The following is an 18,443-nucleotide window of genomic DNA, read 5'->3' on the forward strand; positions in this document are numbered from 1 at the left end:
TATAACGTTTGAGAAATATGATTATAAGGTTTGTGAAAAAGTTATTTGGAAGGTGAGTTTTGAAAGCAATTAATCTCCAAATAGTATGTGATGCTAAACATAGGAAAATTAATGAGCAGAGGGAGAGAGAGCAAACACCAAGGCGCTGGGGCTGCAGGTGGTAATGGCTACCCAGCCCTGCTGTATTTGGTCCTCTTGGCTGGGCACCTGACACTCTGTCTGTCCCCTTATGTATGAACCTTTAAACTGGACTGGTGTAAGAGCAAGATTGTATAAGAGTTGTGGCTTTTAATTCTGGTGAAAATTAAGATTAAAACTACATGTTGCCACTTATTGGCAAATCTCTTGGGTGATATGTGAAATAACTTTAGCCAGATTACTGACACGCCCATTTCTTTCCCATAATTCCCCTTGTTGACATTCATTTTGTTTTCTTGCAGCATAAATGGAGACCACTTCTCCAAGCAGCGACGGTGATTAATATCCCCAGATCCCGTACTATTGTACCAGACATCAGTACTTGTGCGACCCCTAACTGAACGACTGACCAGAGCGGACCGCAGGCATACACTTTGGGGAACACGGGGTGGGTGGGCGTGGCAAATGTGTAGTCAGTTAAACTTGAGGTTTCAGATGTTTATTTGTGACACAATATGGGTTGACAACACTTTGTGAGTTGTTCAAGGTCAGACCATATTGGCACCACTGTGCAGTTAGAGCCTAACTCATGCCACGCCAAGCATTACATACGCTCCATGCTCCATCGGATTTCCCAGGGCAAGCCTACGGGTCCATTCCCGCTAATAGTCACTTCCGGGTGTCTCGCTTGCCTTCGCTCTCTAAAGGTTTTTTTTTTTTTTTTTTTTTTTTTTTTTTAACGGATACACATGGTTTACTTATTACTTTTTGTACTACCTTGAAATCCACACAAACACAGCTCTCCTGGATGCGAGATGAAAATGCATGTACTGTTGGGGTGATTTCACCAGCTTGGGGTATCTGCCGACTTTAGGATGAGGGCTATATAGAAATCCGCTTGTAATAAAAACTGGTGACAGCCGTGACAAAAATAAGGATATAATATCAAAATAAATCAAAGGATATACAGTATCGTCATTATTCTGATACAGAATTTTTTACATAGAAATATTGATACCAGTACAAATGGCAGGATATCAGGAAATCCATTGCAATAAACCTTTGGGTTACAAATAAGAGTTTAAATTATAACTTAACACCGATTTTTTAAAATGATTCCTGTCATGCCAGATGAAAACCAACGCTTCCTCAAGTGACATTCTTTAAAATGTCTCCAACAAGAAAACTTCAAAAAAAAAAGCAGGCTGAAAAAAAAAAAAAGACATGTAATATTCCACTAAGGAGAAAATGTCTTTTACTAAAACACATCTAGAAAAATAGACCAGACTCCTTCAGTATCCCATTAATTTTGTCCTCCCACCAGTTAACCAGTGGAACTGAAAGCCGGTGGGCCAGATGGGTTCAGGAAAGTTCTTGGGGCACTCCGAATGTCTGCCCCAGTGAACTGCCTGGACGGACTGGTTCAAATGCCTCTTCAGTGGGTCTACCGGCCAGCCAGGGAGGGGAGAGGCCCCACAACGCTAGCCTGAGGTGAGGATCGTCAGAATGTTTCAAGAGTAAGGGTGTGTCTGTCTGGACACTGGGCAGGACTGGCAGAGGGGAGGCAGGGCAAAAGGGAGTTTCTGCAACAGACGTTCACTCTTACTCTATTTGTGGAAATGGTTGTTGTTGGTCTTCAAAAAAATGTCAAGGCAAAACATAAATAGGGAAATGAGAAGCCATTCCAGAAAGCCTTGCACTTTATAAATCTCTCCAAAAATGAAAACTCTCCTTAAAAAAAAAAGAAAGAAAAACGAAAAAAAAGAAAAAGGCCACTTTTAAAAAAAATCAAAGATAGGAATGTTTCTTGAAAAGTGGAGAGGAAGGGAGAACATTTCTTTCTGGCATATTCTTTGACACAATTACAAGCGAGACTTGACAGACATTGTTCAGTGAGTAGAGGTTCACATTTCCAGCTCCTGCTTCAGAGTGATCACTTCCGGGCCAAACAAATAAAACGGTTGAAAGAAGTCCTTAAACATGCCAAACCTGGCAGGCAGGGACAAGTGTGGTGCATCCTCCGCCCCCAAAATGGAACCTGAAAGAGAAAAGGGGCCAAGTCAGAAAGAGATGACCTTTTACTTTACCTGTTGGTTTAGTGCGTAATGTGTGTGCATGTATGACACATGCACCTGAGTGTGCGGGTCAACCCCTTGCACATGAAGGCAGAAGCCAGAGCAGGAAGTCGATCTTCCACTATCTCTGGACATCTTATTTTCAGGGTCTTTTACTGAACCATACAATTGCTGTTTCAACTAGGTTGGCAGGCCAGTGATCTCCTGGGGTACACCTGTCTCTGCCCCCCAAGTACTGGGGTCACAGGCATGAGCACCCTTGCTTGGCTTTTTATGTGTGTACTGGGGATTTGAACTCAGGTCTTTTCTTCTTGCAGAACAAGCACTTACCAGTAGAGCCATCTGTCCAGCACTCAGACAAAATGAAAATTAAAACAAATGAAGCCATTTTGAGGATAATTGGATCCTAATCTGTATTACCGCTCAATAGACAATATACAAAGCCGTTAGTGTGTGTGTGTATGTGTGTGTGTGTGTGTGTGTGTGTGTGGTGTGGTATATGTGTGGTGTGTGGTATGTGTGGTGTGTGTGTGTGTGTGTGTGTGTGGTATATGTGTGGTGTGTGGTATATGTGTAGTGTGTGTGTGTGTGTGTGTGTGGTATATGTGTAGTGTGTGGTGTGTGTGGTATGTGTGGTGTGTGTGTGTGTGTGGTATATGTGTGGTGTGTGGTGTGTGGTATGTGTGGTGTGTGTGTGTGTGTGTGTGTGTGTGTGTGTGTGTATCCATCCTGCCCCCATCCCTGCCATCAGCTTGTGAAGATTTCAAATACAGACTCACACTTGTTTTGGAAGCGCAGGGAGGAGACCACCGCCCAAGTTCACACATCTGGAGCTGAAGGCTTGGTTACAGATGGAAAAGAAATAGTCTTTATGCCTTCTGCATTTTCTCATATCGGTGTTTAGTGTGTGTGTGTGTGCATGTGTGTGTGCGTGTGGGTGGGTGTGGTGTGTGGTGTGTGGTATATGTGTGGTGTGTGTGCATGTGTGTGTGCGTGTGTGTGTGTTATGTGTGTGGTGTGTGGTATATGTGTGGTGTGTGGTATGTGTGGGGTGTGTGTGTGTGTGGTATGTGTGTGCATGTGTATGGTGCACACACACACACATGTGGTGTGCAGACATACATTCATGCAGAGTCCACTGGAGGGCTGAGCTGGATGCCGAATGCCTTCTTTCCTCCATCACTCTTCCCCTTTTTGAGACAGGGTCTCTTAACAAAGCTGGAATGGCTGATTCCACTAGGCTGGTTGACCACTGAGCCCCAGGATCCACTTGCAGCCTCCCCAGTGCTGAGATTACAGATGCTCACCGCTGCATGTGGCTTTTGTACTGAGGTTTTGGGGGACAGAGTCCAGGGCTTTATGCGTGTGTAGCAAGCATGTTACTGAATGAGCCATCTCCCTAGCCTCTCTTTTTTTAGCGTCTTGCTATGGAAGCCCCGTAGGGAAAGCCAAGCCTAGACAGAATCACATGTACTCCATGCACAAGTGTGAATCCACAGCCAGTCAGGACTATGCAAGATCAAGTATTTACACACAGCCACCAAAGTTAGACCATGAGAATGTTTAGAGAGAATCCATGGGAAAGACAAGCTCGGTTAGAAGACCTGGACTGGGCCAGAAGCTGACCCAGAAGCAAAGCCTGCCTCATGCCCAAAGCCACTTCTCAGTTTCAGTCCCTGGATTGAGGCATGTCAACTGGTATAGCTAGCACTAAAAATATGTGTGCTTTCCAATGTTCTAAAACAGAGACAGGAAACCTACCCTGCCCTGTAGGTACAGGGCCCCTAGCTCAGCTAATACCCTAGCCAGGTTGCATGGCTCAGTCCTGTGGCCACAGCATTCAGGTCACTGAACAGGGAGGATCATGAATTTGAGAGCAGCCTGGGCAAGATGAGAGAGCGAGGGTAGGAGAGAGAGGGAGGGGGAGAGGGAGAGGGAGAGAGTGGGGAGAGAGAGACAGAGACAGAGAAAGAGAGACAGACAGACAGACAGATTAACTCTTAGGGCTCCTTGTCAAAGAATACAAACCTCCTGTTTTCAACTTCAAATGCTTTTAGCTGTCATTCTCTGTATTTCTAGTCTGTCCTATCAAAGGAAGCCACCCCAGAATTACCCAGAAGCTTTCAAAATAGATTTCTTTTACACATTAAAAAAAAAAAAAGCAAACAGCTGTCTTCAGACAAAACATTCTGCAAAAGACGTTCTGACCTCACTCTTGGGTTGCTCTAAGAGGGCAGACCTAATTCTCATGCACAAGGTAAAGGCCAGGTGGCCTAGGCATACGCCTTGGCAGGTCCACGCCCTTTCATTCTTCTTACCTCCTTCTTCCTCTTTCTTCTCTTCGCCCTTCTTCTTTCCTGCCTTCCATTTGCAACATGACTCTGGATGGGTCAGGGAGATGATTGGTATCAATAAACACAAAGGATGTCAGAGAAATCATAGAAGGCAGGGCTTGTGGTATGGTCACCAGGCAGAGCAGGGCTCAGCCAGTTCCCCTGGGGCCTTGTGCCTTTTTGATGAGTGGCTATTCCAAGGGGCTAAACATGGCATCAACACACAGCCATGCTGCCCGTAGGGCTGGGGCAGATGGTATGCTCAGAATGATTCTGCCATTGAGTGAGTCAAGGCTGCTGGGCTGATGCAGTGGGGAGAAGCCTATCAACCAGAACACATCAGACAGGTGAGCATAGCTGGGTCAGCTTAGACAACTTGGGCAGTGTGCGATGTGACCATCTACTTTGATGCTGAGATTTTTGCCACACTCCTCTGAGGCAAGCCTTGAAGTCCAAAATGGACCAGCAGTTCTCAATTAGCAGGGGTGATTCCCTCCATAGGGCAATACCCAGCCAGTTGTGTTTGTCACAGCTGGGATTGGAGGATGCTATTCACATTCAGTGAATAGATGCTGGAAATGCTGCCAAAGCCCTAAAAGTCCAGGAGAGCCCTCTCAGTAGACAGTGGGCTAGCTCAAAATGCTCGTGGAAACGAATAACTAAAGCTGGCAGCCAGAGTCAAGGACTGTGCTTGTCCTAGGCAAGGGTAAAATAGTCAAATATAACCTATCCAAGGGTTAGTGCACAGGACACAGGAAACAGGTTTCAAGCGGATATGCTGTCCCGTTCTAGGTACTGAAGGATACAAGGAGGAACCAGAAAGGAAAGGCCCTTTGCAGGAACAGCAGGCTACACCCACCTCTCTGAGCTGCTGGGCCCTCCTCCTGGTGCTTGCCTTTTCTCATGCAAACCAAGACCCAATCAGCATTTCTCCTTCCAAGCATCCTTTCCAAGCAGGTCAAGGTCAAAGCAGTTCTCTCTTCCTTTCCATCGGTAAGTCCCTAGCCGCAAACAGCGCGAGTTCTGAAATCATCCATTCACTTCTAGGTTCAGAAGCCTCACAAAGTGAAGCAAACTGGTATCAATGGAGTGATGAAATGTTTCCATCGGTGGGAATTCTAACCACTAGTCCAAACCTGGTGGCTTGCTTTAGAATCAGGGGAACACCAGCTTCTTACAGCCTACAACTGCAAACAGCAAATTCTAAACTCATCAGGACGGAACATGGTTCTTTCTTACTTGGAGTACTTCTAAGGGGGGTGGGGGGGACTGAAACACAAACCTGTAAATCCCTAGCTACTGAGGGTGGGGGGACGGAGGCAGGAGGATTGTGAGTTCGAGGCCAGCCTGGACCACTTAGTGAGAACCTATCTCAAAATACAAGGAAAAAGTGTGGCTGAAGATATAGCTCGCTGGCAGAGTGCTCGCCTAAGGGGTGAAATCCTACCTTCAAGCTCCAGGAAAACACGAGAGCCCCTGCATGCATGCCCATGCGTGCACACACACACACACACACACATCTCACACACACACACATCTCTCTCTCTCTCTCTCTCACACACACACACACACACACACATCTCACACACACACATCTCTCTCTCTCTCTCTCTCTCACACACACACACACACACATCTCACACACACACACATCTCTCTCTCTCTCTCTCTCTCACACACACACACACACACACACACACACACACACACACACACGGGCCAGGGAAGGAAGGAGGGAGAGTGGGAGCTGACGCTGACTGCACAATTGCCTGTTGCTGAATTGTCCTCCAGTTTTGCGAGATGCCACCAACTGGAGAAACTAGGCATAGAGTGGAGGTTGAGAGCCCTGGGTCAAGCTGCACTGTTTCTGTCTGTGAGACACAGTGGACTTGAACCTGTAGCCACAGCTCTGAACTGTGCCAAGAGATCACTGTACCAGTGACTCTTGATGTCCACGTTAGGAAGAATGAGAAAACCACACAGTATCTTCTCTCTAACCACCTTTTACTAAACTGTTAAGGCCCCTTAGTTATCATACCCTTAAAGCCTTTTGGGAAAAAAAAAAGGCACATGCTTACATTGTATTCACAGTGTTTAGTCATACACTGGCTTCAGAAGGAGAATGACTAAGTTTTACATCTTCAAAAATTTTTTAGTAAGTTACTCACTGTAATCTCAATATTCAGGAGGTCGAAGGTTGCAAATTCTATATAGTGAGTGACCTTTGAAAAATGAAAGAAAAATAGAGAAAAAGACAGAGAGGAAGAGAGAGTGAAAAGGAAAAAAAGAAAGGAAAGGAAGAAAATTATGTTTATATAAAAGTGGGTGGGGTGAGGAAATAGCTACCAGTTAAGTGCCCATTGTGTAAGCTCGAACCTGACTCTCATCCCAGCATCCACAGGAAAGCCAGGCACACTGCACATCTGTAATCCCAGCGAGTTGGAAACAGCTGGATGACTGGTAAACACCTGCCAGTCAACCTGCCTAAGCCAGGAGCTCCAGATCCGGTGAAAGACCACGTCTCAAAAAATGAGATGGGAAGTTAATGAGGAAGATAGCAACATCGATCCCTGGCCTCAACATGTCCATGCAGGTGCACACACATGCGCACACACACCTATATAAACAAATATTAAAGACAGACACATATACAAAGTGGACTGGAGCTGGGTGTGTAGCTCAGGGGGAGAAAGGTCTATGTTTAGTCCTTGGACAAACAAACCAGAAGCTGGAACAAATTTAAGGTGAGATCAGAGAACACCTCTTTAAAGTGAAAAACAAGGAAACAAAAATGTTCAGGTATAAATTATATTCATCAAATGGAATAGAAACTCGGGGTCCCAAGGGCTGAGATTATAGCCATGTGCAATAAGGTCCCACTGTTTTTTTTCCACCTTTTATTACCAAATATGAAGTAGAAACTTCTGTACTTTTAAGTCCACAGGTCAATGGATATACCTGAGACAGCAGGAGGCTGACCTCAAAACTACCTGTCCCCACCCACTGCTCTCACTTCATCTCAAACACTGTTCTATTGATTCAAAAGACAGATTTGGGGACAAAACCAAAGTAGGAGAATGAGTTTCCCAAAAAGGCTCTATAGTTTTACAATTTACTAAGAAACCATCATTGATCTTGAGTAGAAATGGAAACCACACTATACATCAGGAGATATTTATAAAAACATCCTTCTTTACCTATCTTGAATGCAGCTGAGGACATTCTAGAAGAACTCTATTTTTCTAGAACACATTAACTTACTCTTCGCCACAATTATCAGCTTCAGTTCTTGGCCCTGAAAATAGCTCGTTAAAATGACTTCTCAAAATTTCTGAAACGGGGCCGTGGGGGGTGGGGGTGGGGGTTGACATCAAATGTCATAAAACTGAGTTCTAGAAATATATTTCATGTAGACAACCCAATGGGGGGAAGGTGAACATGGCACAAAAACCTTGTCTTCGAGTGCCTGGTCAGTTTATCAGTTGATTTTTAGTATAAAATCATTTTTTAAAGATTTCTTTATTTGGCCTCCCATGAAAACAAACTTCAGGAATATAAGCAGAGAAGTGGGAAAAGATGGACTGACTCACTTGCTTTCAGACTTGACATGAACTCGAGTCATGGAAACAAAATTAAGTTGCTTTTTAAATACCAAAAATAGCAAGGGAGTCCCTGCCCCTGTCCAGCCCCTCCCTGCCTTACCCCTACACTGCCCCCGCCCCGCCCCAATCTACCCACGTGAGCACTCAGCTAGCCTCTTTCTAACTTTAGCTTTGCCTCATTGGGGTCTTGTGAGGAAGAAACTTGGTGGAAAATTAGCTTTGAAGATTATTATAAGAATGAGACAATCTGTGCTGTGGATCAATCAAAACCCGGACTGACACCTCCCAAGACACACTTTCAAAAGAAAGCCACGTAATATCACAAATGGTACCCATCCCAGCAGACGAACCATTCTCAACAGAAATAAAAGAATAATAAAAAATGCATGCAGCACAGGATCAGAAGGAGAACTGACAGGAGTCACAAGGAAACAAGAACCTCTACAGGTCAGATAAAAACAGTTGATAGCCTCAGTAACAGATTAGATCAAGGCCAAGAAGAAATGACAGCTTGAAAACAGATCAGTTGGATTGTTACTGTCAGACAGAAAGAACCCTAAAAAAAATCAAATATTCAGATTACTGGCACACGAGAGGGAGAAGAGCTACAGGTTGAAGTGGAGAAGGCATAGAAAACATCCTCAGTAAAATAACAGAAGAAAACCCACCAAATCTTGGGGAAGACATGAACATGTAGGTACAAGAAGCATTTAGAACCTTAAACACACATAAACACAGAAGTAGGTCATCGTGACATAGCATGGCTGAGCTGTTAAAAGTATAGGACAAAAGGAATATTACACATTGCTAGAAAGAAATGTCAAGTAACATTTTAAGGCAAATATATTAGATTTATGGCAGATTTCTCAGAAGGAACTCTAAATGCCAGGAGGGCATGGAATGATGTATTTTGGGTCCTGAAGTAAAATAAGAACTAAGATTGTTGTACCCAGCAAGGTTGCCCTTCACAGTCAACAAACAAGTGAGCACCTCTGTGATAAGGATAAATTAAGGGAACTCACGGCCATGAAGCCAGGCTTACAAAAGATGCTTAAGGGAATCCTCTACACAGAAGAGAAAGAATTTAGTAAATAATATCACTAAGAACATGAATAAATCTCACTAGAAAAATAAATTCTCCAATGAGAAGAAATACTACTAATATAGTAAACTATCAAATTTATAAAATAAACAGGAATAAGAAAAATAGATTTAAAAAACAGAATATGCCAAGGGTTGGAACGGCACCTAATTTTATAACAACAAAATATTACTAGACATATAAAGATGATTTTGGATCCACTGTGATAGCGGGTGACTTTTAATAGCAAGAATAACTTTGCATAACTGGTGAAAAGATCCCCGCAAAATATGTCAAATAATCCAAGGAACTCTAAACAAACTCTAAACTGGAGAAAAAAAAAAGACACAAGAAAAACACATCAGGATATCAGCACAGGTAGGTTTCCTAGATATGGTTTCAAAAAGTAGAGAAAACAAGAACTGATACCTAGAATTACATGCCAAATTTCTACTCAGCAAAACAGATGGCCTTCACACTGCTGACCTACAGAATGAAGCAGTCTGTGCTGGTTTGGATAGTGATGGGCCTCACAGGCTCATGCATTTGAACACTTGGCCAGACTTGGTGGAAATGTTTGGGGAGGATTAGGAGGTGTAACCTTGTTGGAGAAGGTACATCACTGGGAATGGATCCGAGGTTTCAAAAGACTGTTCCCTGGGTGCTCATACTCACATCTGACCCATAATAGTCACTACTATTAATACGAAAAGGCCATGTTTTAAATGTACACTCAATAAACTCTATACACAACGCACACAAATCCCAAAGCAGAAAGATAACAGGAAGCTACTTAGAGACAATGGCTTCAGTGCACAAAAGAGGATTAGCTAGGAGTATTCCTTACTGAAATAAACTGATTTGTTAACAAAAGCAGCTGGGCCAGCCTCACCAGCTCCTGGGAAGCCTAACATTAGACAGGCGACTAATGGTAAGACCAGTCGTATCTTAGAATGTCCAAGAACAAAAGGTGGTGTCATGTTTAAAAAAATGACAAGTGAAATCTTGCACTGTCAAACCACAGGAAGAGTGGCCCAAATGTAACAGGAAGCATTTCTCAAGGCCACCAACCATAGGAAAGCTGGCCATGAATATTGCTTTCAGACAGGCTCCCCAGCAACCAAGTAGGGTCCCCAGGCTGAGGTGTATCTCACCAATAGTCTACTGAAGTTCATTTCCTAACGGGTCTGAAAATAAGGAGTGTTGTCTGGCACAGTTAGGATCCCAGGGTCTGTATCTGTGATAGCTTCAAACCCAAAGGGGGAAGAAAAGAAGGCAGGAGAGAGAATTCTATTTGATCCTAAACTATGCTACCTGTACCTGTGAGGAGGAGGAGGAGGAGGAGGAGGAGGAGGAGGAGGAGGAGGAGGAGGAGGAGAGAAGAAGAAGAAGAAGAAGAAGAAGAAGAAGAAGAAGAAGAAGAAGAAGAAGAAGAAGAAGAAGAAGAAGAAGAAGCAGCAGCAGCAGCAGCAGCATAGTGTCTACCTGCCCTGGACCTTTGTCTTGTTGCCCCTGGACCAAATTTTATTGACTGGAACAATGAGGAAGAAGAGAGAGAGAGACACTTGCCAACCTAGAACTTGTTTGACACCACACTGTGTTTAAATGTTTTCTGTGTGAGGGATAGGGACGCAGTTCCATATACTGTCTGGTCACCTTCAATCTCCCCCATCTACCTACTGATGGAATACAAACCCACCAGCCCTCTGGTTGGAGAATCTGCAATTCCTAGGAACACAACCTCTAAGCCCCATCTGACCTGATCTGGAAGGCCCATGGCCTGCCTTTTAGGGACATAATCTTTCCAAAATTTTTTAGGTCATCATGACATAGAGTTGCTCTGCAATCACACTAGAAAATTTAATGCCATGGATCTCCAAAAGTTATGAAAATCATATTTCACAGGTACAGAAGCAAAATACACAACTTTAACTGGGCACTGTGGTGCAAACCCAGCACTCAGTGAGGGGCGGAGAATGGGGAAGTGCGGTGGAGAAAGTAGAATCAGGAGTTCAAGGGCAGCCTGGACAACAGGAGAAGCTGTCTCAAAAACAAACACCAACAAAACGGAGTTTAAGACATGAAGAGTAAGTGTGTTTGTTATTGGTGATTGTCTGAAAAAAAAAACAAACAAAATCAGCAAAGCTGACTGACTTCTGCTCCATCAGCTGGTTGAGCATACAGTCTTTTTAAGAACTCTGATTTTACAAAGCACATTCCAGTAAAATACCTACTTTGTCCACATGTTAGCAATTGTGTTGATGTAAGGTTATTTTTAATGGCAGGAGAGCAATGGTATAAAGATGACCACTGGAGTGGAAGGGGAGAGAAGAAAGAAATAGGTGCATCCTCGCTGTACTGTCCTCTGATCTCTGTTTCAAGTGAACTAGCCAAGCCTTTTGTCATACAGGCCTTGCCCAGCAGAGCGGTACACCCGGAGTCCCAGCGCAGACACTAACTTTCCGAGTCAGGGGGTGGCAGCTGTCTCCCACTTGGCCCATAGGTGTGCAGATCCTTATGCTCTTAACCCAGATACTGACAGCGCAGCACATTCCTCCTCCACACTGAGAGTCCTTGTCGCAAGCCTGAAAGGAAAAGAACCAACAGATAAATATAGATGGTGGGAAAGGCTCAGGCTAGGGAACTCTAAAATTAGCAGGGAAAATCCTCTTTAAATATCCAAATGCCCAGCCAGTAAAGTATTTGCCGCACAAGCACAAGGACACACGTTCAATCCTCAGAATGGACAAGAAAAGTCAGCGACATGGCGGCTTGCACCTGCAATCCCAGATGGAGGCAGGCCGATGCTTGGGGCTGGGGTGGCCTACCAGTCTAGCTGAATTGGGGCATCCTAAAGCCGTGTGAGAAACTATGTCTCAAAAAGTAAGGATGCACTTGAGGGCATCTGAGTTTAACTCTTGTCTTCCACACACATGCCCACACTTGTGTGTGTGTGAAACTCTCCCCCACAACATGTGAACCTACATTCACACAAAATATCCTAAGTAGAGATTTTAATAAAATAGAACCGGAAGCTTCATTTGCGTATTTACATCTCCCGTCAACATTGATCAGAATGTTTCCATGGACTAAAGAGCTCCAGTATGATGAGACACAGGATTAAGGAGGAAGGACAGGAGGGTGGGGGACCAACATTTCTCTTCTCTCTTTCTGGCATTTTATGGCTGAATTTGAAGACTGTGTTTATGCTAGCCCTGCCCTATACATAACCATGCAGAACTACACAAATCAAATCACATGATTTTATGATTATTAACTGCTGAATATATGGGGCCCAGTTTATAGAGAAAAGGTGGAAATGGTCTCTATGGAACAAACTAGTGCGGGCTGTAAGGACACCACCATAACAGCTAGAAATGGGTCACGTTCCCTTTCAGGTACTTATGCTGGACGCTTCCTGCTCTGGTACCCTGATTTTCACCATTTCCTCTTTCAAAACAAGAACTCTCCGGGCATGGGAGGGGACAGACCAAGACTTTTGCCCCATCCTACTAGTCTTTTGCATGAGTGATATGCAGAAAGGAACTGACTGACTTACGATGAACAGAAGTGCACATTAGAAACTCAGTTGAACAAGCCCCTGAGGTCCAACAGGTGAGGAGGACAGGCGCGGCACACAGCACAGATGCAATTAGCAGCCATAATCCCTCAAAGGACACACCCGGCCATACGAACTGCAGATACGTACAGCCATATATAGAGTCAAAGACTCCACTGTGGAGTACTTTCCATGTAGCCTGCGTTGATGTCCATGAAAATTTGTCTTAAGAACCATAGCTCCTTCTTAGAGCCAACAACAACAACAACAACAACAACAATAACAACAACAACAACAACAACAACAGAATGGGACGCTTTTGTTTAAACCATGTGCAGAAATCTGTCTGTTGTTCAAAATAAGTAGTGGCTAAAAACCACAACTTTAAAACTTTGGATGGCTTTTTTTTTTTTAAATAAGATGATGTTTAAACATTTCCACCTTTTAATTTTTGTCTGGACACCAGAAATCCTGCAAACATGGCCATCAGAGTCCTATGTTAGGTCTGCACAACAACCTTTTGCAATATGGTTTTAATATATATCATATGAAGATAACAAGTTCGAAGTTGCATGTTAGAGACCAGTGTTTATAACGAATATACAAGACTACCTTCTGAAGCCCCGGGAGCTCTTTTTCTAAGACCGTTAAAAAAAAAAAAAAAAGCCAGCCAAAATCTTTTAAAATTCAATCAATCACTTAGACATTTATCACCCTGTATACAATATATCTAGATAAATCACTGACTTTTTCATTTGAATCCAGATGGTTTCTGTCAGGGGGATCTAACTACGTTTTATTGCCACATTGCTTTAGAAAAAAATGTTTTCCAATACCCTTTTCATAACATTGAATTAACAACAACAGAAAAAAAAAAGAGTCCACAAGATTGTACCACAACCCCCCAACCCCACCAGCATGTAAACATGAAATGAGATAAAATTTCATTTCATAACACAAAGCTTCAGTTGTTGGAAATTTACAAAGAATTGCATAAGTTTATATCTTTTTAATTAGACAGCTGCTTCCTAGTACCCTTCATTCTTCTTAACCCATCACAGAGCCAAGCAAACAGTGTCCCCCTTTGAGTGGAACAAAACGACATTTGCACTGCCCAGGAACCTTGGGGCTTAGAGGATTAGGAAATACTTAGAATGGACCAGCAGGGGAAGGAGGAAAAAACCAACCCAATCATGTTTCCATTCCCATGTGTTACAAAGACACTGTAGAAACGTTTGTTCATGCACACCAACTGGCTACCAATGAAGCTATAGACATGGTTTTAAGACTCTCTACTCTAATAAATACCACAAGGCATAAAACCAAGTATCTATGGGGGTATAGCCCAATGCTGTCACAGGCCCAGAGCTTTCAGAATGCAACCTGTACATTAAGAAACACGGAGAACATCAATCTTTAGTTATTCAACATAATGACCTTTCTCTTAAGTGACGTGTTACTTTATTACCTGCATGCTGTTCCAATTACATCTCTATTGAAATCCAATAATGTGTACTTAGATGTTAAAAGTGATTTAAATAAGTAAGTCGAATAAAAAAAATGCTAGCCGACTATTTTTTTTTCCTTTATGAGTAAAAGAACAACAAACAGCCTAGGTTCTGCTGGGCTATTAAAACAGTCTTCCGAAATTTTGTACTGTGAACGCATTCTTCAGATAGACAAGAAAAACCACTACCACCACCACCACCACCAACAGAAACCCGTCAGTCTTGAAGGAATGGGCTATTTCTAAGCATGATGAAGACACTCTCTGTGAGTTTAAATAATGTCTAGCGACAGCCTACTCCTAAGCCCCCAGGAGTGAGGTATCAGGAGTCAAACTTGACAATTTATGTAACGAGAACTTCACGATGAGGAGGGGTGGGGAGGGTGGTAAAGAATAAAAGAGCGGCTGCTCCAGAACCCAGTAAGAGGAGCCCACAATTGCTTTCCAAGCCCCACACGCGGCCCGGACCCAAGTTATTTCACAGGGTAAGACCCACTCCGGAGCCATGGAGTTTGAGGTGTACGTCTTTTCCAATTTTAGTAAGAGCGGCCGGATTTGGGGGTGTAGTTTTTTCCAGCTCCTGGAAAATAACTTTCTCACTGGGGAAGAAACTTCTTTGAGCTACTAAATAGAACAGCAGACCAACCGGGAGGAGTGCGGGAGGGAGAGGAGGGGAAGGCAGCAGCTGAGGCTGCTTAAATTCCATCTTGAGCTGGCTGTCCCCTGCCCTGGGAGCAGAACATATATTCCCAAGTGGCCAAAGAACTATCCCAGAGAACGCCACACGGGGCACGCCCTTCCTGGTCCCTACACACCCTGGGCCCGGTGTCTCTGGGGCCATCCAGGCGCGACAGGTGCGCGGGCAGCTTACCCCGGTGATGACCGCGGCATCTCCGGCGGGCGGTGTGAGCAGCAGCGGTAGCAGCAAAAGTAGCAGTAGCGGGGCACAGCGCGGGTCCTCCATGGCGTCCCGAGGAGGCGGTGGCGGTTAGGGACGCGTTCCGGGACGTTGGGACCCGGGACGTTGGGGACGCGTGGCCCGGCTGCTCTGCCGAATCGCGAGCCTGGCGGCGGTTATAAAGGCGAGCCCCGCGGTGACTCACGCCAGGCAGCACGCGGGGGGCACGGCGCGGGCACACACCCCGCGCTCCACGCGCACACGCGCACGTGCCACGCGCCCCACGCGCACAGGCGCCACGCGGGCAGAGCCCCCGCGGGGCGCCGCAGCCCTTAGCCAGCCTTCCTGACGGCTTTTGTGGTCTCAGAAACCCTCCTTGGCTGTCCTGCTTTCCAGAGCCTCACGTGCTCAGCCCCCACACTCACAGAGGCACATCATTTGCCATACAGATGTGCAGGGGGTACCCACGACGTGCCAGGCGCGGCGGACACAACTGCACTGTATTTGTACACATTTGTTCAGCATGTCTACAGCGAGTGCTCCGTGCGTGCCAGGTACTGCCACCGGCTCTCCCCTGAGGTGGCACAATTTAGAAAGGACAGTAAAACAAGCAAAGGGCAAAACAAATGAGTAGCAGAGTGAAAGAACAAAGCAGCAGCACATCCTCAATCCCACATCCCTTACTAAGTGGAGAGCTGCCCCTCCAGCTGTGGGAGCCTCCTTTACTTTTTGGAAATGACTTCTCCGGTGCCCACATCTGTTCCTGACCCTTTCTGCTCTGATTTCCCTCACGTGCGTGCGTTCCCTCTGCTAGGCAGCTTCCAGCCAGCTTCAGACAGAACAGGATGTTGCCAAGGGGGAAAAAAAGAGAACTCCCAGCTTGTTCTGCCAGCCTGAGGCCCTGGGAAGGTGGCTTTCTCCCAGCTCCGTTCTCCAGCCTAGGAAACTCCCAATTTTTCTTACGTGGGTATTTTGGTTCGGATCAATCACTTTTGTATGACTGTTGGACTCTAGGCACTCATCCCGTGAGACAAAAGACAGCCCTCTCCGTGTCCCTAGTTTGGCAAGAGTTTTTGCTTGCTTCTACAAGGATGATCAATTTGACCTTTTCTGAGGTTTGGAGGAGTCCACCTCACTCCTAGACGACTAGGGACCTCAGACTTTCCCATGTCCCTTAGGACCACAGACTGCTGAAAGGCAGATGGGCCTTTTCGGCCTCTTTAATCAATACAGTAAGGAGAGCTGGGCCACAGCTACTTTCAGACTGTGGGCTCCCCCATGCCAAAGCATTCAGACGAAATGTAGAGGGGAAAAAAAATGAACAAAGGGCCAGGGAATTATTTGAATGTTAAACAGCTGGGCATTTCAAACCCTAGATCTTTGGCTGAGTTTTAAAGCCTTTTGTACCATGTTTTTGAGTTCAAGAAGCATCCTGAGACCGAAAACACAAACGGGATCAAACTCGTTTTTAACTTTGAGAAAACTGTTAAAAGTGGATTCACAGTAAACTAAGTGGAAACAGTAGCAAGTGACAGACTGGTGGAAAGTTTCCTTTTCCAGTCTCCATGCCAACCAAGGCATGGGAGTGCAGCCTGGGGGGAAATGTAAAAACCAGTCAACATGGACATTAACATTCCTGACACTTTTTTCTTAAATGGTCGGTTTTATATTTTTTACTATCAAATACCAACAGGGTATTCCCTATTTCTCCAAGCATAGAAAATGCTAACCTTCTATTGAGATGGGCTTCTTATGGGGCTGTTTTCAAAACACTCTTCCAAGACTTTTAAATCAAGATTGGAGATGCTTACAAATAAGGCTGGTTTAAGGCCCTTCTGTTTGCTTATGCTGAGGTTGCAACCAAGGGCATGAACATCCTGGGTGAGCATTCTACCGCCCCCTACCCCCTAAACCTTTTTGGAATTTTTAATGGCTTTAATACTTGATAGAAGAAATTAAAACTCTTAAACAGAACTTCTTTGGACCTCATGGGCAAGTTATCAGTTATGATCTCAATTCATAGGAATGGAAAGATACAATTTGGATTACACCTCCTCCCCAATAAGGCAACGATGAAACAATGAAATTGAAGTTCTATTTTGTTACTTCAGCCTGTTGGTTCCATCAGTCATGTGGTCAAATTAGCCAGGAACAACGGTTGGTTAAGGACCAAAACTTGTGGGTTCAGAGTATAGATAGATTGGCAGCCTTGCATGGCCACCACCTCTCTGCTGGTTTGACAGTGTGATACAAAGAACCCTACATTTGAAAGTTAGAGTGATCTGGACTGAAATCTTTTGTGGCAACAGAACTATCCTTCAACCCCTTAAGGTCTTTGTTTGGTTCTCTGTGAGCATAAAATACCAACTTCCTGGTCCAATTGCCATAAGGCTCAAAGCACCTTGGGTGCTAAGCACCCAAGTCTGGGAGAGACTGAAAGTTCTGGTTAAATCTTACAATGGGCTTTCCCCTGATAGGTTCATTGAACACCGATATGACTGTTTTCTGTCCTGCCCACCTAATTAGATCACATACACGTGCTGGCTAGGACCCCATTTCTTCTGAAAAATCCTCCTTGCAGGTGCCATAAGCCCACACTCGGAAACATGACTGATGAGTGACAGGAGTGATTTTTGTGATTGGGGACAGAGAGCGGTTAGAAGTAAATGGTGCACAGTGCAGATGCACTTAATCTACACGGATCAAGAATGCAGTCAACAAAAGCTGAGAGAGAAAGGGAGACCTGGTGCGGGGGGATCCACCTGCTGGAGGGGCCCCTGGAAACATGTCTTACAGCTGTCACACATTTGAGCTACAGCAGTCACTCTGGGAGCTCAGCTGAGGGAGACTTTATTTGAACTGATGATTTATGATGATTCCAGTCTAGGGTTATACTAAGTATCACTTAGAAAATTACATTGAAACTGTAGCCCCTGGTTCCTGTGACTTTATTTGGAAGTAGGGTCCTTGCTGACACAATCAACCGAACTTGAAATCATATTGGATGAGAGTATGTCCTAAACGCAACAGCTGCTATCTTTGTAATTAAAAATAAAAGCATGGTTTTATGTGTGTGTATGTGTGTACATGTATGAGTATTCATTTGTGTATGTGTGGGCCCATGTACACACAGCATATATGCAGGTCAGAAGACAACCTTGACACCATCACCAGATGGCTTCTACCTTTTGTTTGGGTCAGGGTCTCTCCCTAGACTGGAACTTTGCCATATAGGTCAGTCTAGCTGGCC

At 44.7% G+C, this 18,443-nt stretch overlaps 1 protein-coding gene across 4 annotated transcripts; it reads right to left on the reverse strand.

Annotated features, from left to right (window-relative positions):
* Positions 1-621: 621 nt before the first annotated feature.
* On the reverse strand, positions 622-15,538 carry Prok2 (prokineticin 2). Of its 4 annotated transcripts, XM_039106990.2 has the most exons (5): positions 15,167-15,538; positions 11,689-11,814; positions 5,406-5,547; positions 4,532-4,594; positions 622-2,176 (listed from the first exon to the last, which is right to left on the reverse strand). In XM_039106990.2, the coding sequence occupies exons 1-5, from the start codon at positions 15,257-15,259 to the stop codon at positions 2,043-2,045; spliced, it is 558 nt and encodes a 185-aa protein (XP_038962918.1). In that variant the 5' UTR covers positions 15,260-15,538; the 3' UTR covers positions 622-2,042.
* Between the last annotated feature and the right edge of the window lie 2,905 nt (positions 15,539-18,443).

Source organism: Rattus norvegicus, chromosome 4 (genome assembly GCF_036323735.1).
Source record: "Rattus norvegicus strain BN/NHsdMcwi chromosome 4, GRCr8, whole genome shotgun sequence".
Taxonomy (NCBI): domain Eukaryota; kingdom Metazoa; phylum Chordata; class Mammalia; order Rodentia; family Muridae; genus Rattus; species Rattus norvegicus.

Bases quoted from the DNA above. Each gene is read 5' to 3' on its own strand.
- Prok2 (XM_039106990.2), bottom strand. From the start codon at position 15,259: ATGGAGGACCCGCGCTGTGCCCCGCTACTGCTACTTTTGCTGCTACCG. The intron at 5,548-11,688 runs GTTAGTGTCTGC...GTTTGCGGCTAG, and splicing joins GCCACCCCCTGACTCGGAAA to GGACTTACCGATGGAAAGGA. The intron at 2,177-4,531 runs GTAAGAAGAATG...TTTCTCTTTCAG, and splicing joins GAAGAAAGAGGAAGAAGGAG to GTTCCATTTTGGGGGCGGAG.